The sequence below is a fragment of the Patiria miniata genome, unplaced genomic scaffold (genome assembly GCF_015706575.1).
Source record: "Patiria miniata isolate m_02_andy unplaced genomic scaffold, ASM1570657v1 HiC_scaffold_5, whole genome shotgun sequence".
Classification (NCBI taxonomy): domain Eukaryota; kingdom Metazoa; phylum Echinodermata; class Asteroidea; order Valvatida; family Asterinidae; genus Patiria; species Patiria miniata.
The window spans coordinates 41,519,477-41,546,071 of NW_024037072.1; the positions used below are offsets into that span (position 1 = coordinate 41,519,477).

General features: G+C 38.7%; 1 protein-coding gene across 14 annotated transcripts in view; it reads right to left on the reverse strand.

Moving 5' to 3' along the window:
• LOC119740218 (1-phosphatidylinositol 4,5-bisphosphate phosphodiesterase beta-1-like) overlaps positions 1 to 26,595 on the reverse strand; it is a 116,208-nt gene that overhangs the window by 40,392 nt on the left and 49,221 nt on the right. For 6 of the 14 annotated variants that reach the window (XM_038215438.1, XM_038215436.1, XM_038215435.1 and 3 more), the window contains exons 7-16: positions 25,389 to 25,476; positions 23,576 to 23,676; positions 19,682 to 19,848; positions 18,075 to 18,221; positions 15,916 to 16,073; positions 14,158 to 14,237; positions 13,539 to 13,623; positions 10,631 to 10,733; positions 5,496 to 5,531; positions 1,414 to 1,518 (exon numbers count right to left, since the gene is read on the reverse strand). In XM_038215438.1, the coding sequence (XP_038071366.1) occupies positions 1,414 to 1,518; positions 5,496 to 5,531; positions 10,631 to 10,733; positions 13,539 to 13,623; positions 14,158 to 14,237; positions 15,916 to 16,073; positions 18,075 to 18,221; positions 19,682 to 19,848; positions 23,576 to 23,676; positions 25,389 to 25,476 (1,070 nt within the window). The remainder of the gene's footprint in view (positions 1 to 1,413; positions 1,519 to 5,495; positions 5,532 to 10,630; positions 10,734 to 13,538; positions 13,624 to 14,157; positions 14,238 to 15,915; positions 16,074 to 18,074; positions 18,222 to 19,681; positions 19,849 to 23,575; positions 23,677 to 25,388; positions 25,477 to 26,595) is intronic. The other 8 variants (XM_038215440.1, XM_038215446.1, XM_038215442.1 and 5 more) reach the window with 2 other exon arrangements.

A 26,595-nucleotide genomic window follows, 5' to 3' on the forward strand; every position in this document is an offset into this window, starting at 1 on the left:
TTCGGCATCAATTTGTATGTCGTGTAATTGGACAATATTTTGCAAGCCGGATTGACGCGATTCTACCGCGATAGGTTCACTGTTTTTGTTTTGGTCATTGGCAACAGAAAAATGTGTTGCTTGTCGCTTGAAGCAACATATGGAACAAAGCTGTCTCAGATAATTCCATTGGCAGGTCAGACTACCACAGATTATTCTGATTGAATTAGAGTCCGACAAGAGCAAAATTCATGCTTTGAAAAATGTATACCAATGCAGGTATGTAGTACAGTGTTGCAGGCCAATGAAGAGCAAGTTCAATCGAGGACCACTGATGGCTTGGTTTCTGATGTAGGACTTAACTCACTCGCACTCTGATAGCAATCTGTGAGTGTCTCTGGTCAAACGATGGTAAAAACATCATCAACAAACTTCTTGGTCCTGCAGCTGATTTCACAAAACAGTGTGTAACTTGTGCCACGCCTAGGATTTAAGCAACTAATTTGTTGCGCAGCTGCGCAATAAACTTACGATCAGTTTCATGACACTCGTTGTAGTTGGGCAAAGATATTCAAATATCTTGGACAAAGACGGAAAGAGAATTTGCAATGGGTGTTTGTGTATTATTTCTGTTTGGTCACAAAACGGTTGTTGAATCACCTCCCCCCACCAATTTGAAAGTGGATTGGTCCGACTTTCTTCAGAATGATGTGGTGACTCAAAAAATTTGTCACAGGTACAATGGCAATTTATTTACTTTAAGCATAAAGCTGTGTCTTGTATCAATATTGGCAAGTTGTGTAGTAACAGGCCTCATCACGACAATCACGATTAGCCCAGAGTGAACTAGTTCATTTTCAGTCGCTTCGCCTTTACTTTGCACGCCACCTAAAATGATCATGAGAATTATGCTATAATTTGTTATGTAAGGCGCGAACGTTCGCACTATAAACTTTCATGAAATGTGTCATAACTGAAATGTTGCGCAGCGTGAAATGTTGTGCAACTTATGCAATAAATTGTGGCACAAGTAGAGTTAAGCCATTGCAAGCTCCGTGAAATCGGCTGCTGGCTCCCTGCTGTGTGGCAATTTTACCAGTGATGCAACCAACCTCCGTAGTCTCATCCTGAGAAGTTGACTTTATTAGTCCAACTACAGTCGACTAGTGTGGGTTTGAGTAAAGATGTGTATAGTAACCCGTAGTTCTCGTTTGAACTTGCTCCATCATGTGGGATTCACCACAAGCTCACCAAAGGGCACTAAAGTCATGAATGTCTCAACTTGATTTTGGTACAGACATCACTTTCTCTGTTTACAGATGTCAATTTTTCTGTTTTGGGGATTCCCCTACTAGTTGCCCTTTGGCGAACTTCATTCACTGAAGGGAAACAAAAATCATGCTTTGTAACTCCTTAACCAGGTAGACTGGCTACCTCGTCTGGACGTTCTGTGGCTGGGCAGGAAGTCAAAATCGTCATCATTGTTGTCAAAAGATGAATGAGAGGAGAAGGACGAGGCGCTGGTGAGACGTCCTCTGCCTGATAGAGAAATGAAGTAGTCAGATATGAACCAGTCAAGTCCTCGCAAAACATCACAAGCCATTGCAAACCTCTAATCATAATACCTCACAAGTTCTCACAAAACCTCGCAAAAACTCACATGTCTTCACAAGTCCTCAGGAATCATCACTAAACCTCACAAATCCTCACAACTTCTCTCAATTCATCACACATCAACATTAGTCATCACTAGTCATTACAAGTTATCACTAGTCATTACAAGTTATCACTAGTCATTACAAGTTACCACTAGTCATCACAAGTTACCACTAGTCATCACAAGCAATCACAAAACCTAACGTACCCATACCTGAGACATATGCATTCTTTTGTCACTTTCCTCCTCCGTTACTTGTAATTAGGCTCATAAATTGACTGGGAATTAACTTGTGATGGACTTGTGATGGACTTGACTACAGTGTATTGTTTATTGGTATATATTTAGCCCAATGAACAGTTTAAAAACAAACTTCAACCAAAATGCAAAGAAAATGCAATAAAATAAAATACAAATAAATGTCGCCTGAGAAGGGGGACTGAAAAAGAGAACACTTTCTTTTGTGATGCTAAATTTAAAAAAAATTGCTTTTGTATGCTCTGTGGTGTATTTTGAGCACTGTAAAAGTGATTTTTGCAGCAATTTTTATTTTTGGATTTGGGGATCAATTGCTTCTGCTGCCTAGCAGGAAAACAATGAAGAGGTAACATTTATAGTAGCCTTGGGCCAAGACGTCAGTGATCAATGGTGATATTAGCTATTGTTGTAGAGCGCCACACACAACTGTTTTTTACTTTCTCTCATTAACATCTTGGGAATTTCGAAGGGAACCGGGCGTGGTCATTTTCTGTAAATTAGACCGTTGGTTTAAATATTAATATTGTAGAGCAAAACTGCACGCTTCCGATTTGACATCGGTAGTTGCGTGTGGGTATCAATGAGCTGCATATCTAATTAGCAATGCTTGATCACCGCACTTCAAAGTGGAATTTTCGCACTTTGCGCGTATATTTACAACCGTCGCGCAGCGCACGCGCCTGACTATAAACCATTTCGCAATCACTGATTGGTTCCCTAGGAAAGTCTAGGGATAAAAAAAAAGAAATAGTTAAACCGCTACTACGAAATTCCCAAGACGTTAGTTCGAGCAGGTGCGCTGGTCTAATTATTGTGTCGTTAGAGGGCGCACTATGCACGATCCGCTGTCGATCACTAGCGTCTTGGGCCAAGACTACATTTACAGCAGCAAAACAATTACAAATGTTATCAGAACATCACCATACTTTAAGGAATATTGTCCACTCCCTCATAAATCTAAGTGCAATCTTTATTTATTATGTTAATGCTTTAAAAAAAAATATCATTATTTAAAACAAAAGGGAAATATATACATATATATAAGCTGCTCTGACAAAAAAAGGCAAAAGAAAATGCTTTGAAATATGATGTTATAAGCTGACTAAATATCAAATAAATGTTAAGGAAAAAATATATATCTGAGGCATTCTGGCAGGAATGAGACAGAACTTGGCAAAGGGCGTAGTGGGGAAAAATGGGGGGAAAACAATTCCATGAGGTTGATTTTTTCTGTTTTTACAATTTATTGATATTTGTAATCTTTGATATGCCTCCTACAAATATTTTATAGAAGTGGTATAAAAAGGTAGAATAAAAATGTTTTTAGGGAAAATACAATTGCAATCTTTCATTTTTCAGGACTAAAAACTTAAAACTTTAAAGGCCTTTTCTCAGTATTTTACTTTTTTGGGCATGTCGATAAATGCGAACTTTAAACAGCCATAACTTGTCAACAGAATGTCCGACTGAAGTGCAACAAACAGTATTGTAAGGAACATTTTATTCTCTTTCTTCATACCTGAAAAAACTCATTTCGACCTCTGCCCAGTTCTGTCTCATTTTGCCCGAATGCCTCATGCACATAGAAGTTTTATTTATCAAATAATTACACATAATATGTATGGTTGAAGAAAATACAATGTTAGCAATGACAATTCTCAGCCGCAAAATGAGCTGAATCTGTATCTTGTGAGGAGAAATCCAAACCAAGTAAAAGAAACATTCAAGAAAAGAAGTCAAAATTATTGGCTTTTTAAAAGTAATTTGCGGCACCAGTTTAAAAATATACAATTTAGTCAAGAATGGCAGGAACTTGGTTGCGATGGTCAGCCACTAGGCACAGGAATGGAAGCAAGGCTAAAAGCAAGAGAGAAATAGCCATATGTGGCCACTGGCCACTATTCAAGGTGGACAAAATGGCTCTGTGGCCCATCAGCAGTCCGGCAACCGGAATAACATAGTCATCTGCTTGTTTTACCTTTTCGTTTTCAATATAATGAATGACAGGCTTGCGGACACAACCTGTGGGAATAATTTCTCACACTAAGAAACGGTTCTGAAAAGAACCAGAGGTATAAACTTGACATTCAGCTGAAAGACGGTCAGAGCATACTGACCGGAACGTCAAGTTTATACCTCTGGTTCTTTTCAGAACCATTCTCTAATAGTTTGAGAAATTATTCCCACATGGTGTGTCCGCAAACCTTTCATTCATTAGTATCTCCACCATGCAAAGCCTCAAATCTTACTTATTTTCAATATTGGGTAGTCAGTTTAGCGTGGTGGTACTTTCCGTTGCCTTTTGCCTCTGACAACCGAGGTTCACATCCCACCCAGGCTGACATGTGGATTTGGTTTTCAGTCCCTGCCTGATTTTGTGGGTTCCCTTTATAGAAAACTGTTCTTAGGTTTTCCTGCCAGTTGTCAACTGAGTATGTCTTCATTGTCTTCACTCTTTCAGTTCAGGCTTCTGGGCTACAGTTGTCTGTGCACTTCTGAGGGGCCCATGGTTTTTATTTACGCTAGAGAACATTATTAACAAAAGTAATTACAGCACAAAATACTGATGCACATCCCCTAATACCGTAATAAACGCCCGAGTAGCCACAAAGCCAGCGTAACTAGCCAAATGTCACATTGGCTTAACAGCCTGGAAATAATTGTTGAGAAAAAAGGAGGGTGCCATGCATCCACAGTAACAAGTGACTGCCCTTGTTCGGTTTATTTATGTCAAGCACGTTTTATTGAGCCTCTCAAAAGCCTGCCACATAATTGCAGGCAGTGTATGCCAGCGCACAATATACCAATCAAGCTGCCCAAAGAATTCATGCGCTCTTGGAGAAAATCAAGTCATCCTCGAGTGGGAACTTATTTTGATCTGTTCCCTTTCATTTCATTTGCAGTTTTGTTTTTAAGGTCGCTTTTCTATATTCCAGATAGACTGAGGATGACCTTCTTGCCCATGCCTAATTCAATTCTGAATGTCAAATCTCATAGCAAGATTCTGCAAGGCCTAATGAAAAAAATGAGTGCCATCTAGCATAGCCTGTCTATTCATGTCTTTCTCATTCTGATTTATAATTTTTTTTGTTCTGTATAAACCAAAGATTCCTCACAGTGCCCAGTTCATTGATGCACAAAAGCTTGAAGAAACCCAGAGGAGTTGAAAGACAAGAAATGTTTTGCTTTTAGAGGTCTAAGGAAAACGCTGGAAGAATATTTTATTATTCCAGCATCTAAACACCCAATTCACTTCTCAGCATGGGTTGCAGAGGTGGACAGTTAGGAAAGTACCAATTGACTATTCCAGATTTTGTTTTTGCACTAAAATCCCTGGTTTTTCTTTACCAAAAATTATTATTCAAGGGCGGGAATCAAACTGTGGTCCCTTTAAAATGAAGGCAAGACAAAGTACCGCTATGCACACTGGATCATCCTTTTACTGGTTTGGATTTCTCCTCGGTAGGACAAAATCAAATTTGTTAGTATCAAAATAAGACATGATTTAGGGAGAAAGAGGTTTGTTAGTTGCCCTGCGGTTCCCGCGATGCCTCAAAGTATTGGTTATCATTTCCTTGATGGGTTTGAACTTGAAGATTACCTTTACGTTCGCCTTCTTTCGCTGCCTTCTTTTGAGCTGGAAAAAAATTGTTTATCAGGGAAAATTCAGTAACTACATTGATAAAACCACCATATTTATGATCATTTCTACCTGGATCTGACAAGAAATTGGTAAAACAGAGACATAGGAGAGTTATAAATTGAACTTGTTTATACAAATGTCACCCGTACAGTGCGTGAAATCGGCTGACCTTATGTTCTAGACATAGATGGCTTCCAGATTTCATATAAGCACATACATGTATAGACCAGGGTATCATGGGGGCATTATTCAGGAAGTACATAAAATATTAACTGCAGTATCCTGGGTAGGGTACAGAACTGAAAGGATTAATAAAGTAGGAAAACCTTTTGGGTAAGTAATAAATATAATAATAACGTGATTCTTATATAGTGCTTTATACCAAAGGTCTCAAAGTGATTATTACCCCAGTTCATCAGGCCATGAGACCATTTTGGGGGTTTTTTTTGGCAGCAGCTTGAGATCAGCGCAATATGGTCTCTACCTTCACAGGTACCCATTTATACTCCTGGGTGGAGAGGGGCAATTGTAGTAAAGTGTCTTGCCCAAGAACTCAAGCACCATGTTCCCTGTCAGGGTTCGAACCCACGTTCCACGGCACGTGAGTCCCAACACAGTAACCATTGGGTTATGATGTCTCCTCATTTTGTAAATTCCTCACTACACATAAATCAACAACTTTTGGAACGAGACCAAAGTTGATGTAGAATTCTCTATTATGCCTGTCTGTTAGTTTCTGATGTGCTCCATGGGGTGAAACTTTCAAGACTGGAGAGTTCCAATGCCAAAGTGTTTAGAATGACAAAAAGGAAAGAAATATATTCACATTCAAACTTACTTTGGTAGAACGTACAGTTAGTACATGTCGTTAAAACAGCACAGAAAAATGTGCTTGACTCATTTAAGCAGTACTACAATATGACATCGTAAGTATCCTCAATGATTGTTCAAAATTCGGCTGTTTTTATCCACATACATGTATGTTAAAATACCTTGGTTGATAATGAACATGTATGATTACACGTTACATGTACATTAACAATGTTCAACAGACCATTAGAATGTATCTTTACCAAGGTATCGTCACACATTCTCAACTGTAATAATTCAGCAGTAAATGTGACTGGAATTGTTAAAAATGTAGTCTTTGACAAATAGTTGCCAAAGAACTTGAGATTGATGGGAAAGATTTGTCCTGAACAGTTGCAAAAGTACTTGAGATAAATGGGAAAGAGTTTTCCTGATATTGTGCATCCTTTGAATGTAAACAGAATTAACAAGCTCATGATTTATAGTTGTGTGTTACATAAAAGACATCTGCATGACCATTCACACTCAATTGATAATCAATTTGTGAATTAACAATTGACAAAGAACTAACAGATATTGGTTTTATTTTAAACTGAGTTTACTGATAATGTTTGACATTTTTTTTTTCAGTGCTTATCTGAAATTCATGACAGCATGGTGTCAATGATTTTGTTCATGCTGAACTTTTAAACTATAAAAGTTGATGAAAATGACCGAACTGACGGAAAGCTCACAAACGCCTGAAATTATGGATTTGCTGATGTGAGCAGGGAACATAATGCCATTGGATTTGTTGGGTCATGGTCGATTCAGCAGACTTTTAATTGGATTCAACAGGGTCCTAACAACATACGTTGCGCAAGGTAAGGATTATTCTACACAATCCCAGCATGGGAACTGCGACATGCCTTTGTTCCTTGTGTTTATCAAACCCAGCTCTAGAGTCTAGCTTGTGAAGGGCTACTCACATAATTATATTAGGGAGTCTTGGCATTGCCAAAAACATGTGAAATGGCTCGATGTAGATATTTATCCCTACTGATCCGAATGGTTGCCATGGTGATATCATAAAAAAAAATAGAGTTGAGTGAATTCCTGCATGATTTCAGGAAATTATGCAAACGTAAATGATTGTTGCTCTTGATCAGCACTGTGCAGGAAACGAAGCCTCTGAAATTCAAAATCAAGCATGGGGGGAAATGTAAATCAGAATGGTCGCCATGGCGATAAGGTCTTCATTTGTAGAAGCCTGAATTGATATGGATGACTGCCTGCCTTGGCGGCCGCAGGAATCTGATGAGAAAATGACGAACACCCTCTGACATTTCAGCACAGCAGAATCTGGATTTTCATCAAGACCGACAGAACGGTAGCTCAACTAAATTTACTGATAAAAATTCCAGTCAGGTGGCTGTGTTTTCAAGATATCCATTTCGCATCCGTATCACAAAAGCAGTCCCCACAATCAAATTTGGTTATTGTTGACACGTTTCAAGATTTCTTTCAGTCATTCAATTTCTTCTTTTTTTAGGTGCTGACCTAGAATATATTTAGGATAAAGTGTGCCTGCGACGACTTTTTGGCTGCAATACAAATTTCTGATTATTTGTCACCCATGTATATGTATATGATCGGAAATTTTCTTTGGTGAGAATTTGATTGAACGGGTGACGTGTTTGCACCATTTAAAATCTTCTTTTTTTTTAAACGTATGTCACCGCGTATGTAATGTTTTGAACAGCGGACTGTGTTAATGACAGTTGATGTTTATGTAAAAATTGGCGTGGTTGAAATTCCAATGAAAATGGAATTGTGGTGACACTGTTTTATCGGTTTTGAATTGTGTGGTCTTTAATGCAACTGCTTTAATCACTTTTATGAACAACTCGTTACGTTAATGACAGTTGATATGAAACTTATATTGATGTAAATAATCATGTCCTGATGCCATGTGAGAACAGCGCTTGATTCCGTTGTGACAAAAATGCTGGCGTCGAATTGTGAAGTTTGTGAGTTGTTTTATTGAATCTCTCACACTTATCAATATCGGATTTTTCCACGGTGGTGGCCGAGGACAAGTCACTCTGGACACGGCGTAGAGCCTGGCGATGGAGTGCTTCTTCTCGTGCTTTCCCACTACTCAAGGTACTCAGGCTGCGCATTCGACGTGACAACCTGCCTGAAATTTTTATTGGGGGGGGGGGGTTCGTTTCAAGATTCGAAAGAATTTTTAAGCATAAAAATCTACTATCTTCATGTGCATCAGCGAATGATGCTGCAGCCTTTGTTTTCTCAGGATGATCATGAAATATGCCACTTTAGTTGGAATTTTACTGTGACCTTTTCACAACCTCAACGTTTACTAAATGTCACTATTTTATTAAAGTTTGGTTAAAGGGAATATACAACATTTGCTTTTGCTGTAATTTTCAGAAATGGATGGATTTGGGGGTTTAGTCTTTTATAGCAAACATTGTTACACTGACTTTTTTGCAGTGTTGTGCTCCTGTAGTCTGGTTCCCTGACCCAACATAAGATGAAACGGAACGATTGTATAGACGTCGCAGAATTGTAAGGTCAGGGAACCAGTTTACCTGGCTTGTATCCGTTCATATGCGTTTAATTGATTACAAACAAAATGTGGTCTAACTAAATATGGTGAATTAGTATTTGAAAAAAAGGCCGTTTTTTGCAACGTTGGTCGGCGGCAGCGTTGGAAATTGATATAAAACTGTGACTCACTAACAGTTCAGTAGGATATTTTATAATATTTTGGGAGTTTTGTTTTTAGACGTTTGCAAATGTTGTTTATTCCCTTTAAAACACTAAAAAGCTTGCAATTCTTTTTTTTACAAGAAATGTCTTTAGCGTCTTCTCTTATTCTTGCAGCATAAAACAAAAACTTCCAACATTTTGCCATTTAATATTTTCTCTTCCATCCAAAAAACGAATGCTTAAGAATGAGCACTGGCGTCTGTTCACTTCTATGAATAAACCATGTGTTAGTACATGTTCATAGTGGATTAGAAGTAGTGTATTATCAAAATGTCACGATCGCCATGCAAATGTAATCAAAAGCCCAGTCATGGTAAAATAGACTGGGAATAAAACAACTGAGTTAAGTGGTTAGTACATGCCGACAATTGAACGTTGGACTTTAGACCAAACGATAGCACGTTGGAAACCTCCAAATTGTTGCAATGACACGAAGAGGAGTGAATATTACAAAATGTCAAGTCATCCATTGTGAAGTATGTGAGCCGGTAATAGATTTGGTCGGAGTCTATACAGGGTGAGTAAAAAAAACCCAAACCCAAATATCGGGACCATTGTTTTAGTGAAGTTCTACATGTAGCACTTTTCAAATCTCGGATATGAAAGCCCAATTCATAAGCTTTCTTTTAGTACAAGAATCATTCAAATCACTCATGTACTTTTCAAGTTGCGGAGTTTTAAACACAACCACCGTTTTAAAGTTCTGTCCACGGATCACAAAAAAGGTGTGTGTTCTTTCAGCAAAACGAAAACAATTCACACACATCCTTATGTGATTTGTTTTCGTTTTGCTGAAAGAACACTGAACTTTTTTGTGATCCGTGGACAGAACCTCAAAATGGCGGTTGTGTTTAAAACTCCATAACTTGAAAAGTACATGAGTGATTTGAATGATTCTTGTACTAAAAGAAAGCTTATGAATTGGGCTTTCATATCCTAGATTTGAAAAGTGCTACATGCAGAACTTCACTAAAACAATGGTCCCGACATTTGGGTTTCGTTTTTTTTTTAGTCACCCTGTAGAACACGTTGTTACTTTGCATTTGTGCTAATTATACCTGCTGAGGGGCAAGCAAAGCACACCAGATGAAAAACAGATGACGACATTTCTTCTTCTTTTTTTAATATGCGGAGGATACTACATTGCAAAAGACTCAAAAAGGTACATACATGTAAGGCAACAGGATTAATACATTTGATCCAAACATTTTCATCAGCAAGAAGTATCATCCAATGGAAGAAAATCATTTTTTTTTAATGATCTACATGCACAATTCAAATTTCATTGCATATCCCTCTACTTACCCGGGAAGTCAAATCTTCCAGAAAAAGTTCAATTCTAACCATTTTATTCTGCAAAATACACCAAATCCCGATGTCTTCATGAGAACCTCAGGAATGCTGCAAACGCAGCTTAAACTATCTCACAGAAAAGCAAAAGAAATTTCCTGTTTTTTTTTGTTTTTTTTAATCCATAATCAAGAAAATAAAAATGAAGTCATGAATACCTGATCGTTTCTTGGCCCCATCTATCACCCTTCTCTTCTTGTTTTTGACAAGAATCTTGCCTCGGAGTGCGTTGGGACTAGGAAGTGATACGCCAACCTCAATCTACGGGGGAAAAATTAACAGTGGGAAGGATAAGAACAGGGCTGCAATCCACTTACGCGAACATCGCAGACCATGCCAATGATTTCCCATAGGCTATGCGTGGGAAAAAAAAGCTGCAAACGTTGGCAACGCAACGCAAATTGCATTATTTTCTTTTGTTATTATTATTATTATTTAATTTTGGTAATGAAACCAAGGATTCCTGAAAAGCGCCCTAGGCACTATAGCTCGCAAACCTGAAGAAACCCGTAGAGAGGAGACAATGAGAAGAAATTACAGTTTTAGAGGTGGGGGAAACCCCAGAAGCATATTCTGAGGAAAACCCACGGAATCAGGCAGGGACTGAAAACCCAATCCACATGTTGGCCCAGGCGGGATTCAAACCAGGGTCACAGCAGTGGGAGGAGAGGAAAGTACCGCCACGCCAACCTGACTCCCTTGTAAGGCCCCCCCCCCAAAAAAGTTCTGCTTCCGGTTTCCCTACCTACCCTATTCTGACAGCCCCTACCCTATATTTTTTATTGGAAAAATGAGAAAAAAATACCCAAACCATCAATTTCTACCTTTTACCCTTGACTACATGCAGACGCCTCCATATGATCATGCACACAAAAAATTTGCCAAAAAAAAAATTCCCTACCTACCTACCCTATTTTCAAATGCCATGTAATCGGAAGCAGAACTCATTTTTTTTTGGCCTAACTTGTCTAAACACTGTTTGGATGCCTCGGTAGGACAGACTGTGAGAAATACAATGTAAAGATGCCTTGCATACAGCAGCCATCTTTAAGGCATGCTTTTGTTGTTATTTTGATTCAGTAACAATGAATTCACAAATGTCTTCTCATGCGTGTCTGTGTGGGACAATAGCATCCACCTCAACAAAGGCTCCAATGCAAAGGGTTGTTCTTTCAACTCATGGTCACGGTGTTTATACATGGCAAATATCGATAACCAAATGCTTTTTGACTGCTAACTGGGAACCTAGAATGCCTGCTAGTATGAAGGACGATGCCCATGTGACTATTCCACCTAATTATAATCCAGTCGACAGGTCCCTCGACAAGCTTACTTTTCTTTTCGTAATCCTACTAAATCTCTTGCATTTCTCTTCTCAAAACTTGTCCACACAATTCGAGAAAAGTGATTCAACAAGCCGGACGGTTGAAACTAATGGTTTTTTTTCCCTTTAATCATAACCTTCCCAAATCCATCTAAATCCATTCCCTAATTTCGGGGATTTTGGTAGGCAAGCCATGAGTACAAAGTCCATCAAAATCCACCTATAGTAGGTCATGCGGTAGTCAGGTGGCATATGGTCGGAAATGTGACCGTCTGGTCCAAAGCACCAAACTTGGCAGATAGATTCTTATAGACCTAGAAAAGATATTTAGAAGGGGTGACACCTGAAATTCTTTTGGGAAGGGTGCCTAATTTGCATAAATCGTTAATCCCTGCCGTGTAATATATTTTTTCCCATATTTGGGTATATTTTTATTTTTTTATTTTTTTGAAAAGTGTATTTTGGTGATCCTACTTGCATATTCTTACTTCAATAACATTTTCTAAAGCATGTTAGTGACTGAATAATTACGAGGACATAGTAAATCACCAAAATGGCTACTGTTTTACCCTAAAGTTACGCGCATTACCTTTTCCTCAGTTACCTTTTCCTCAGATATCATCAACTAGTCTCGCCAAACGTGGGTATTGATGAGCTTCAAATTCATAAAGGTACTTACTGACATAGTTAACCTAACAAAAATAAGTGGGAAATTATGTGAAAATTGATATCATCTTGATGTTTGGCCCAAAAGACCAAAAAAGGGGAGAAAATGTTGTGTCCGTAAATTGGGCTACTACGGGTAGGGTAACGTGGGGACCGTGAACAAGTTCAACAAAATCCCCCCAAATAAGAGATTATTGTTGTTTACAATAATTTTGTCTACGCCAAACCGTTTTCTCTACAATAATTTTGGGAATTTCCTTGAACTTGTTCCAGTCTTCCATGTTAGGCAACCCTTCACCTTACTTGTTAGCCCAATTTATGGACACCTCGTTTTTTCCCCCAGTTTTTGTTTTCTGGGCTAAATATCACAATGTTCTCATTGTTCACATGATTTTGCATAAGGTTTCAATAGGGTACCTGTACCAGTAAGCTACGTGGTGAATTTGAAGTTCATCAATGCTGATGTTTGGCAAGACTAATTGATGATATCTGGGGACAAGGTAAATGCGCGCAATTTAGGCCATAATAGTAGCCATTTTGGATCGTTACTATGTCCTCATAATTATTCAGTCATTTATATGCTTTGGAAAATGTTATTTAAGTAAAGATATGTAAGTAAAATCCCCCAAAAACACTTTTCAAAAAAATAAAAAAATAAAAATATACCAAAATATGGCAATAAATATATTACACGGAAGGGATTAACGATTTATGCAAATTAGGCACCCTTCCCAAAAGAGTTTCGGGTGTCACCCCTTCTAAATATCTTCTCTAGGTCTATAAGAATCTATCTGCCAAGTTTGGTGCTTTGGACCAGGCGGTCACGATCTTGACGTAAATTAGATCTTAGCCACCTGACTAGGTGGATTTCAGCAGATTTGGTTCTGAAGCATTATGTGAAGCAGGGTCAGTGATGGATTTTGGCGGACTTGGTCCGGTACTTAGTAAAAGACAGTAGGGAGTTAGGGTTAATCCAAATGATTCTCATAACACAGTGTTGAAGCCCTACTGTAACAGAGAGGAAATAACACAAATTTTTTTTAATTTTTAGTCAAAGGGTTTTATTTCCACATTACCGGATTTGCTTCGAGGGTATCCACAAGAAGTGCTTCACCAAATATCGTCCGGCAATAGTTGGCCATCTTAGCCTGCTGCTTTGGCCTGAACAATATCAAACACACAACAACAACAAATTCACAAGGTCACTAACTAATTATTATAACTTTTTTTCTGACATTTTTTTCAAGACAAAGTGGAAGGATCATAAGCAGGCCTGTCAGCCATCTTGGTTTTGCTTCTGGCTTGAGTCTGAGGGTTTACGAAGAATCCAACCCTTCCTTCTCAGAATAAAAATTCACCAAGCAATCGTATCAAATTTATTTCTCTCAGACAAGTTTGCAGACACACCGTTCATGTTTGGCCAATGCTGTGCCCAATGGAATAAAAGCTAAGGCAGTTAGGCCCGACAAGAAACCAAGAACACGCGTGGTGAGTTTTTGGACTTTTTGGAAATTAGCAAGGTATTTTTGTGGTGGCATCACATAAAATTAATCTCTTTTGTGAGTATGCGATGGTTCTGAGAAGAACCGGTTTTAACTCAACGTTTCTGACAGCATACTTTGCCTGTCGTCAGGAGACTGGGAGAATTCGAACTGGAAGTGGAGTATTTTTGGATATTAATATAGTGTTACTTACCCGCAATGATTCTCAAAGGACAAGATGACGGGAAAATCGGTGGTTTTGAATGCTGTTTCCTTGATCGCTTCAATGACCTCCTACAAAAACCAATCAGAGAGAAAAAAAAAAGAGAAAATAAAATTGAATTTTTCAGAGGTTACTTAAAAAAAACACCACAACTGTCTTTTTACTTTCTTCATTTCAGGGACCAAGCAATTTATCTTTTTCCCAGAACCAGTCAGTGGTACTAGCTAAAACAAAAAAGTACTTATACAGCATGTGATTTATATCACAAGATTTGGGGTAATTTTATAAGGTTATGAAATCGAAGAAAAGTCATAGCATAGACCTTATTCACACGGTAGCCATTTTTGGTTGTGTTCCCTGAATGTAGTTTATAAACTGTAAACTGTTGAGTGGGATGGTGCCAGACTATCTATGTGTTTCAGACCTCAGTTTTCAAATTTTGTTTTAATGTGGCTTAAAACGTTAGGGTATGTTTAATAACAAATTTTAAATTATTCATCAGAGCAGACTGGTATTAATTTGTAATGAACTTTATGTCATTGCTTTCATTTCTATTCACATGTTTTCCAAAAATGAAGATTATACCTTGGTTTCAATTTAATATGGTCAACTCGTGAATAAAGCCTATAGTAGGTCAGGTCAGAGTTTTAAAGTCTAATTTTTTTTGGGAAAAACAAATCATTTTCAAGCACTATTTACCCTATGATTACTTCTCAATCTAGACATTAAATTTTTTTTTCTGTATGTCATGTATGTGGCATGCTTGCCTATTAGCAGCCTTTAATATTTGATCCTTTTACATACGAGTACAAAAATGACCAAATTAATGAAATGCAATTTCTTTTCTGGAGTTTCCACTAATAATTATGGCAAAGTATTCCAACTTCTGCTGGCACAAATGTCAAAAGACTGCATATCATGCTCAATACATTTAAAATACAATTAAAAAAAAAATAAACAATTTCAATTTCAAGAGGACAAGAAAATCATTAGCTTTTTATCCAATGAGATGATTTATGGGGAGTCATAAAAACACTGAAAGCTGGCCACGATGTTGAACAACATTTGCGGGGATTACAATTTGTGTAATTTTGGATTTCAGCAGAATCCAAAATTTTCCCAACTGTCCAAAATATTTGAATGAATTTCTCCGAAAGGGAATAAAATATGACAACTCTTAACAAAAGGGGAAAAAAACACATCTTTTTTCGAAGCAGACATGTTGTAGGCCGCATTAATAGATGATATTACGTTTTTCAAGTCGGATAAAATATTTTTAAAAAGCGAATGTTTGAATTAAATCGTCTAAACTTACAACTTCAATTTGAAAAGAAAAATATCAAAATGGCTCAACAGTACATGGGAGTAATGTTTCAAAAAGATAAGTTACAGTTGCCAAAGATCGCAAGAAATACAGAAAGCCCTGTCATCAGTTTTAAATCTTCAATATAATTAAACTAACACATTTATGTTGGTGTACAATACAACTAACTGATTTCTCAAAATGGACGCCAACAATTTCAAATTTTCTATCGCGAACAAAATAGGGTCCAAAAAAGATTGTACGGAATTGTGGTCATTCGTGAAAGGGAATTTTATTTATAACTGCTTGATAAAACTGCATACAAAATTTGAGAGCGAAACGGGATGTTCATTACAGCTAAATGTCCAGTATATCAGTATTTATTGTGGCAGCACTACTCTTAAATTATTTTCAGGGAAAATGGAATGATTTGATTGGTTGCCGACCTTGAAGGAGACCTCAGTGCACATTGTGAAGCCGTGCGTTATGATTGGTTCTTCTTCGGCCGTCTTCCCGTCCCAACAATCCAACTCGACGCATCGGCAACCGCACAGCAGGGCTTGGCGGTACATCTCCACGGAGGATTTACCCGTTAACTGATGACCTGGAAGGGGAGGAAGAGTAGTATTTAAGGTTCAATCGTATGATGTCAATGTACGATGAGGCCATCCGGTTTTCCCGCGATCGGCCACCATTACAGTAGGCAAGGCTTTGGTTGGCAGCCAGATCATGCATTGTAAACTAGACGGTAGGGCATATACGTGTAAAGGTACCACTAAGGAGACACGTTATCGTAATTTCTTCGCACGATGGGAGATATCGGTCATTAGGGAGACATTTTTATGTCTCCCTAATGTCACAGCGCCCCCCCCCCCCCTTTAGAGGCAAATATTTTACCGTCGCAATTAGGTTATATTTGTTGCTCCTGGTCTAATTTGTAAACATACCGAAATTCGTGGAAAAAGGACAAGGGAATATTGGGTTAGGACACATTTAAATTTGAAAAATTTTGTGCACAAGTCTATGGGAATGTCTCCCAAATGACCCATTTCCCGTAATCATTGTTGTTATTATTATTGTTATGAGCGCCATGGTCTCGTGGTCTGGAGCATAGAATTTGTGGTCTGTGAGCAACTCTGCAGGTTGTGGGTTCGAGGCAAGCCTGCGGCTACAGTGCATGTGCTCTTGGGTGAGGCACTTTGTCACTCATTGCTTCTCCCCACCCAGGAGAAAATGGGTACCTGCGAGGGCAGAGGTGGTAATCGTGGTTGATTTCAACTGCTTTGCGCCGAAATGGCAGCATTGAGCTGTATATTCCCCAGGGAGCTGAGATGGTATTTGGAATGTTTCATTGGCCCAATGAGCAGGGTAATAATGATGTAGCGCCTTGAGCACCAATAATGGTGGATACGTGCGCTTTATAAATACCCATTATTATTATTATTATTTTATTTCACATAAAATTACTGCAAATTCATGGTCAAATGGCATAGTGATCACTACCTGTGCCATGTAAGGTTGTCACAATTGTGCCGACCCAGCGCTGGGTGTTGTCTCCTTACATTTTTATCAACCTGGATCTACCACTGGAGCTGGAACCATTTGAATCAGCTAAGACTACTTCAATTTGCATTCCCCGTGTTATTTTCAAGTTTTATCCCCCCAAAAGATTCCTTTTCTAAATTGCAAGGTTTTTTTTAGCAATACAAAAGTTACGGTATTCACTTTTGAATGAGACTTGATCGAAAACATCGGCTCATGTTTAATTATTGAACCTTTACTTTACATTTTTAAATTATTGAAAAAATAAATTGAGCACGGGAAATGCAACTTTAATTGATTGGTTTGCATTATCAACCATCAGAATGTTGTGGCCTCTTGGCCTTGGGCATACAATTCAACATCTGTGGGTGGATCTACAGAGTGTGGGTTATTGTGTTTGAATTAGCTGTTTGCACTTTAAAAAATAGAGCTGCATTGAGTAAATATATTCCACAGGGAGTTGAGATCAATATTAGGAAAGTGTTATTGGCCCAATGACCAGTGATAATAATAAAGGGCTGTGATATTTGCTGGAAATAGCCATATAATGCCTATCATTATATGTGTACGTATTATGTGTACAAGTGGAATGCAGATCTGATACACCGTGCCCACTGGAGACATGCACACAATAGGGAACAAAAGATTGTATACATCTCCACAGGGCAATTTCTATAGATGAATACGTTTCCACAAGGTTTTCACAAAATAGATATATGGATTTTACTCAAAAACTCGGAATTTCAAAGGTATGTTGATCGTCGCAAATGGTAGAGTTTTAGAAAAGGGATAGAATTTCAGCCAAGGAAATTAATTCTGGTCAAATAAGAGCGTTTTGAAACTGTACTTTCAAACTCGAAAACTTTAGTACACGAGAACAAAGAAATGTCTCCACAAGGATACACATTTCAATATGTCTGTGCCTATTTGTGCATGAAGTATTGAATCTAAGTTGACCAGGGATCAGGGGTCATCAGGGGTCACATCGGCCGTTCCCTGACTCTTCATGTGTATATTTGAGTGTGATACTGAAGAGGTGCACAGACTAGAGTTGTGTACCAACCTGTCAGGTATGTGTTGTGGGATGAGTTGATGAAGTAATGGGATATGGGCTGCTCCATATCATCGCATAGTAAATAGGCGTCTGGTCCCACAATGGAGTTTTTTTCACTCAATAGATAGCGGAGAAGACCGTCCACCGACAGCTGGCCTGTACAAAAGAATATAGAGATGAAATTTGACTTAATTTGATTATTTGGTACCCATTTCAAAAACTTAGGCAAGGGGATCATTTTGACAGTACTATAAAATGACATAGAGCAAGTCATAATCCTTGAAAGCTTTTAACAGCCATTAAAACCCATTTTAAATTTTTTTCTCTTTGTTTGTACAGTGCAGTAAAACTTTTCATATTTTAGTGTGGTAGTGTGTACACTCCCAGGCCCCCTCTATCCCCCGCAACCAAAACAAAATAATTATTATATGTTCTAATATTTCACAAATTTCAAAAGTTCCCCAGCAAAAGAAATTGAAAATTTTGCATTACCGGTTATGTTACCTTCAAAATCCTATATGGAAGGAATCAACTTTTTTTTCCCTGTTAGATACATTATCACCATAGAGCTATATTGAATTACTAGAGCGCTGACCCATGTGCAAAGTAATGCCTGATGGGCTCATCCATATTTGTGCACAAACCCATGCAAAACTCGAAATTTTGTACGGCTTTTTGCATATCTGTGTTTGTATTTTATACAGGTGCGTTACCAGGGGCGTCAATCGCTTCTCAAAAGTGGGAGGGACATACCTTGATCAGAAATAATGCAAGCGCGAAGTGCAAAGCCCTTACAGGGTTTTCTAGAATTCGGATTCTAGATGCTCATGTGGTGTGATCTGAGGCAATTTCTGACCACTGTAACCAATATTTTCGGAGCAAAAGATAATGATTTAAATATCATTTTCGAGGTTGAAGTCATTGAATAAGCTATTATATTCTCAGCTAAAGGCATGGGGTACGGGGTCCGCTTGAGGGCCCCCAAAAAAATTGATTCTAGATGCTCTGTGGTGCGATCTGAGGCAATTTCTGACCACTTGAACCAATATTTTCTTAGCAAAAGATACATTGTAGTACATAATAGGGCCCTGTAAATGAGGCACAAGTTCAATAATCTGGGGGGGAAATTTGATATTGTGTCCCCCATCCTTCAAAAAGTGGGGGGGGGGGGGACATGTCCCCCTGTCCCCCCCAGGATTGACGCCCATGTGCGTTACCGAAATTGATAAGCCCAAAACCGAAACGCACGATCAGCAAATGAGCGTGTCATTTTGCTCTACGCAATCAGTGCAAAGCGTGTGCGTATCCACTGCAGATGATTAACTGTGACTTTTTCTTATACTGTAATGACGCGCTTAAGTTGTCTGCGTACGTTCTACTTGCGCGTTGCATTTGGAGTACACTTTCAAAATTCAGTCCATCTTTTCATTGTGTTCTACAAACACGCACATGAATTCAAAATGTCTGCACCCAGGGCAGCTCCAAAGCGTCTCCGCGCGCAACAATGAGGAGTTAGCGCTATAGTAATTTAATATAGCTCTATGATTCTCACCCAATTTACTTCAAGCACTGATTTTGTAAGGCAGTGTACCGAAATGGGAACATAACAACCGCACCTTTCTTCATGAAGGCTTTGTTGGGTTCAAACTCATTGACGAGTTCCTTGGCTCGTGGGACGTCGTAGAATGGATACAAAATCTCATTGAGTCTGGGATCTCGCTGTTCGTCATTCAGGAACTTGATCACTTGCTGGGTGGTCAGGTAGGGTTTATTCTTGGCTCCTCTGTTTAAAAGGGAAAACAAAACAAAAACAAAGTTCTTAAATGAAAATTCCAACAAAAGCACACAAAAAATGAAGGAGTGCAAAACACATCCTAAGGCCAAATATAAAAAAAACATAATTAGCGTCCTGTCTTTTTTAAAAAAAGGAAGCGGGAGGCCCCCCTTTTTTTCCCTCCAAAATGGCCGCCCGACCGGGCTATTTTTGAAGATGGCTGCCAGTTTTTTTGTTAATGGCCGCCATTGGACTCAGGAAATAACATACCAGCTTTATAAGGGCTAGATGCAACAGACAAAGAGGCCAAAATGATGTCACTGCTTAAAATTTAGCATTTTTTCAGTTAAAAAAAAAGAAAAAAAAAGGAGGCGGCCTCCAAAAAGGAAGTGGGCGGGGAAGCTTAACATGTGTTTTTTTATTTGGCCTAAAACTACATGACAATGCTGCCTTTTTCCCATGATTCAATGGGGGTAAAGTAGATTTTTCAGTTCCTTGAATCAGTCAAATCTGATGACAAAAACAAAATCTTATCAATCTTATCTTATCTTAGAGCACTCGTTTTTGCTTTTTTGCACTTATATCAAATTAGAGCGAGCAAGTCTCACCAGTCCATGTTCAGCTTTTGATGTGAACATCTCGGTACCAAACACTGACTAGTCTAGTCACAGACTCCTGGGTTTGAATCTATTCAATTGTTATCTGTGTGATCGATTAAATGGAAGTTGACGTCAACAAGTTTTATTTTCTAATAGTCAGCGATCTGCAATATTTTCAATATGTTGTAAATTGTAATGCTTTCTTTTCTTTCAAATTACTCATTTATTGCCCTTGATTGTATGGGCCCAGTCACGACACAAAATGACCACAAAATAGGACATTACACATGCTGTAGATCCTATACATGGTGCCTGGATGTTCTGCATTCTCTTAAACATCGCGGATTTTTGAGGTCCACTTACACGCTCTTTTAGCATAAAAAGCACCACATCTCGAGCAAAAGCCCAAGTATACCACAAAAAGTCTTTTTACTTCCCCCCTCCACTTTTAGCACCACACATGGTAGACACTCCCCCCCCCATGTCCCATGTATGCTACACGTACATTGATGTTCACACCCATTCCTCTACTGAAAAATACCAGCAACTGCCCAATATATTTATTTCTTTTCTTTCGGTCATCAATCTGAAGTATATCGCTACACGCAGTTTGGTTGAAATGCATAACTACAATGAGTTAGCAAAACATTAACTTCCTATCCAGGGACGTCGGTTATAAGGGAATGTGGACGGTTCACTGACTTTTATTGAAATGTTGAGCCGAGTCAACATTGCGCATACTCAAACAACCCGCAGAAAAAAAATCCAATTTATTCGTTCCATTCATCCTCCCGAAATCAATCACTCGTAGAAGCCTTTGTAAGTACTACAAAAAAAAATCAATATGTGTTTCAATGGAGATCACTGTGAAATTACAGCATTGAAATGAAAGGCCAGAATAGCTGAAAATGTGCAGTGTGATTTGACAGGCAAAATGAGCAAAATCACCGACAATAGATGAATGGAGAAAGAATATTAAAAAAAAAAAAGTACAGGCGGTAGACACAATGCAACATCTGCACTGCTCCGTGAGTCAACCCCCCCCCCCCCCCCACCCCAAGGCTTAAATGACTGTCACCACGGCGATGGCTGTTGGATTGAGGAGAGTTGGTTCACTGTCATCATGTTATGGGCAATAATAGATAGCGGGCCATATGGCTGTGAGAGCGTAAAGAGAACGAGTGATAAATGACGGAGGTACATGCAGTTGTTGAATGACTGAGAGGCTGTGAATCCACGGACAGACAAGTTTACTGATGATATATTGAAAGTGTGGAATGGGAGAGGTGAGGGAGGGGGCTGTATTCTCAACAGTATCAATAGCAGATCCAGAGAGGCTACTGGGGGGGGGGGTAAAGGGCTCTCTCAAGTGAAAAATGGCCTTATTTGAGAGGGGGAGGGGCCTCTGCAAGTATTTTCATTTCGTTCTGACAAGCTACATTGAAAATGGTGTCTTTTGGGAGACACTTTACCCATTGGCACCTGTACTTGAATTACATTGTATTCATGGGCGTCGCCAGGATTTTTTCTAGAGGGGGGCAAAACAATTTTTGGCCAAAAATGCTTGCATTTCTCAACATATTCTCGATTTATCAGTTTTAGAGGGGGGCAGGGACATTTTGCCCCCCCCCCCCAACTCATTAAATTTACACCACTTTGTCTTCGCGCCTCTTTTTCTTTCTTTTTTTTCTTTCTTTTTTTTTTTCTTCTTTTTTTTTTTTTGCTTTTCCAGGGAGGGGCAAGTGCCCCCCTTGCCCCCCCTCCCTCGCGACGCCCATGATTGTATTCATTCACTGATGAGTCGATAAAGCCATACAGCGCTCAGCTGGTATCGGGTATCACAGGGAAGTTTGGGTCGGTACACGGACTAATGGGTTTGATTATTATTTCCCAAGCTGCATGTTGTTTCCAAGAGTGATGCATTTTTCCAGTCAGGGTGGTGGAGCAGGGAGCACCACCCTCAGGTGTGCCTGGTGAGACTGCTGCATGGCGGGGAGGGGAATCAAGGACTTCACACATTGAGGGAATGACTAGGGCTGAGCATTATGGGTTGTGACCTGAAAATTATCACAAGCAATTCACTACGAACCTTTATACAACACCTGAATAAATCCTAGTCATCTGATTGGTTGATCGTTGATCACATGCCAGTGAATTATTCGTACCAACGCACGGCGCGCGTGTGGCGCGCAGCGCACAGTGCAATGGAAGTTCTATTGCACGGTGAATAGAACTTCCATTGCACGGTGTCACTGCTGCTGGTAGTGGCGCTGTTTTAAATCGAGATAAATTGAATATGATTGTTCTCAACCTGTTCAACAGTTTGCATTAATAAAATATGGTGAACTTGTCGAACTTTTAAACAGTTTTTAACCTGAATAAATTGGCTATTAAAAGTCAACCAATCAGATGACAAGGATTTATTATATTTATATAAAAACAAATAATGAACATTTCATCTGTCATCTCATGAAATTATTCTTACCATTGCACTCACAAACATTCATTATTTGTATACTATAGTCTGAAATATCTTGGTTTGTAACATCAGTGCCCTTACATTGTTGAGTCAGAAATTCAACAGCCACTGTGCAAATTTCAAATGATTTGTCCCATTCAGAGACACTTAAGAAAAAGTTGGGCTCACAGTGTGGATACCCACTGGTGAGGAAAAAAGAGGGTGCTTGATTTGAAATGTACACGCTTTACACTGTGAACTGGACTACATGTACATGTGATGAAGTACTGAGGTGCTTCTATTAATGCTCTGTAAATTATATACATTTACAGACGTTTCAAATTCTTTGTTAGTTAAAACGGGAATTTGACAACTTGCATTCCAAGTTAAATTCCATTTAAGTCCAATTTTGAACTTAAGGTTCACTTTAAACGTTTAGGAAAATTTGTAATACCATTAAGATTTGTTCATATAAACCTTTACATATGTATGTAAAAGTCAAATCCTATAGTGCTATGGACTTGGAACAGCAGTTAATTGCTCTGTGCATGCAGTGTCTATGCTGTGTGGTCTACCGGTGACAGAAATGGTTGGGTACTTTTCAATTCATCCTCCTACAATCAAAATAAAGCACATCGGTGGAAGGGAGGAGGGGGGAATTGTAATCTGATCAACTTACAGTCCTTGAAAGACTTTGTCGATTTCTTTCTGGCTGATGAGGCGGGTGTAGAAGGTGAAGAAATCTTCAATACGGAAACTGTCGGGAGTGATACTGTCATCCTGATGGCAAAGAAAGAAAGAAAGAAAGAAAGAAAGAAAGCAAACGCACAGTTTTATTGGCATGAGAATATTAGACAGAACATATGTACATGTGCACACACAAAAATGTACAACTGCCAATAAACCATGAAGAGAAATGACTTGGTCATTATTAAGCCATTTGAGTTGAACCCCTCCCCCAAAAAATAGACTTGAGTTGGACTTGAACCAATTACCATACCGGTACCGGTTTCCATGTATGGAACCCCCTGGTTCCCCTTCGGCACAACCACTGACAATTTGGGGAACTGCCAACTTAGAGTGCTGTTGACAAAATCGTGTTTCGTGATCAAAAGATTGTGCCTGGTGTTTCACAGTTTTCTCGAAAAGTGTAATATTCACAGAGCTTAAAGTTCTTAAACTTCAACAGGTTTCAAACATTCTGCTTTGGATTTTGAGTGGTGTCATTATTGGAAACGAACAAAATGCATGAAAAGCAAATGATCCTATATGCCTTTAAATACTCTTAATCCTTATTATATGTTTCATTTTCCGAAAGCCTTTTCCTTTATCCTTGTTCAATAACTATTTCTCATATGCCCTATGAATATGCATGTCATTGAAAGGGCGCCCTCTGTCATCAATCCTGTACGAACCGCATAAGGGAAAAAAAACCACGGCTGGATAGCTCAGTACACAGAGCGCTGGTACAGTATTCCCGCGGTTCAAATCCCACTTACCGGAACATGTAAATTCTCTGTTCAACTTAGTTACATGAATATGTGACCTACTGAGGCAAAATGAGGAATGTCCCCCAACACTTGTTTTGAGTAATCGACGCCTGAAGTCAGATATTCTAACATGATGTACATAACGTGAAAAGTCAAAGGTGGGGATTATTTCTCATTATGATATAGCAGGTCACATATTTACACATATTTTTAATAAATTTACAATGTACACAATGGAGATCAGCTTAAAAATGCCTGTGTCCAATTTATGGACCTATCCTGTGTCAAGTTGGCTTACTCTTATTTGACAATTTCTATTTCTGTGGTAACAAATCCAAAAATATTATGACAAAAACCTTAAAATAGTTTTCTTCAAAAGTTACATGTCTGCACTCAGATGGCGAGTGACCTTATGCTTAGTCCCTTGTTGGACCTCCATCTGAGACAAAAATATCCACAACGGTCGTAAAAAAAAAAGTCATCATCTGCAAATTTTCCCTTTTTCCTCCAGAGCCCAATTTTCTTAAAGTTGCTTTACAAATGTCTTGGCCTAGCATAAATCAGGGCCGAATTTAATGGCGTTGCTTAACAGTTAGCAGAAAAGTTGTGCTTATTATGTAGAGAATTGTGCTAACCTTGAGCACAATGTCATGGTTAAGTTATGCTAAAGGTTGTGCGCCCATAAAGATTTAAATAGTTACGTCAGTAATTCAAGTAAAGTTTTCTTCTGAGATTAGCAAGTCAATTGCTGGGCTTGCTGCTTATGGTCTACAAGGAAAGATGGAGGCTCTTTTAGTGAAACAATTTGGGCTTAGCAGTATCATGACATCAGTCCATGCTGAGAACCAGTTAAGAACTACACACTGCATATCATATTGGCTGGTAACCCATTTTTTGCAAAGAAATTTTTTTTTTTCTGTGCCAAGAAAATTCCTGAGCTTAACAGCTCCGCAAAACTAAGCCCCATGTGAAATACATGCACTTCGCCTGTCTCTGTCTTACCTTCTTATCGAGGTGAAGTCCTGCGGCCTGCAGAGCGTTTTCTACTTTCTTCTTGTCCTCCCGTGACGATGCAAACATCTTTTTGATGCTGATGGCAAATCAGACAAGTGTTAATAAAATGTCAAACGATGCCGCAGGACAGAAAGTGTGAAAATGTCAAACGTTACGAGAATTTTTTTTTTTTCATTCTGATAAACTAAGGGACTGCTCATACTTGAAATGCACCAAAAAAAATTACATTTGTGATATAATGAAAGCATTCACATTGTCAGAGCGCACATTTAAACTCTGGCGAGTTGAAATACAAATGTTTTATTGACGCCAATGTCAAATGTAAAAGAAAATATATCAGTGAAGAACATACACACGAGCACGGGAAATTTTACAGTGAGCAGTCTTGAAAACACAATTCCTTTACATGCAGGCCTATGATATAGGATTCTAAATCTACTTCCATATAATGAAACAAAATGTGTATGTATAAAAAATAATCAAATTTTTTTTTTAGCATTTGGACAAATTTGACCATAGCAGTTGCCAAAATAATTTGGACATTGATTGGACAGATGTAAGACACTGTTTCAAATCCACCCATTAGGTGGCTACTCCTTGGGTTTAGTGCCATGGTGGTAAAGGCAAAGATGTATATTGTGTCTCAAGATAAATGTGATTCTCACAATAAGGTGACATAACTGAGGTGGTGTCACACTCGTGAGTTCTGCTCATTTTTACATTTGAGGTGAGCATGCAGGCTGTGACCACACTCTTGGTTGAAGGAGCATAGATTTGTTTTGCCAATTGATATTTTCGGCGTCGAACGAAAAAAAAAAGCCACTGATGTAACTGAATTACTTCTTCATAAAATTTGAATTAGTAGCTGCCAGACAATAATTTGACTCTCACAGACAATAATTTGGCTCTTTCAGAGGGTTGCGGATGAATCAAGTATGAAATTGGAATGAATGAATGGTTTTTTATGTTTAAACAAAACATACAAGTTGACAATTCATTGGGAGAAAAAACTCTATTTTTGAAGTTGAGCACGGGGTATGCAACTTGTTTGCGACTGTGATACCCCTTAAGGGTTCAGTCTTGAGTCCCTGAAACTGTTAAACAAATTTTGTGTGCAAGAAAAGGCTTTCATGGCTCACATGAACATACAAATACAGAGCAAACTTAACTTTCACATCGTGTTCATCTTTTGCCT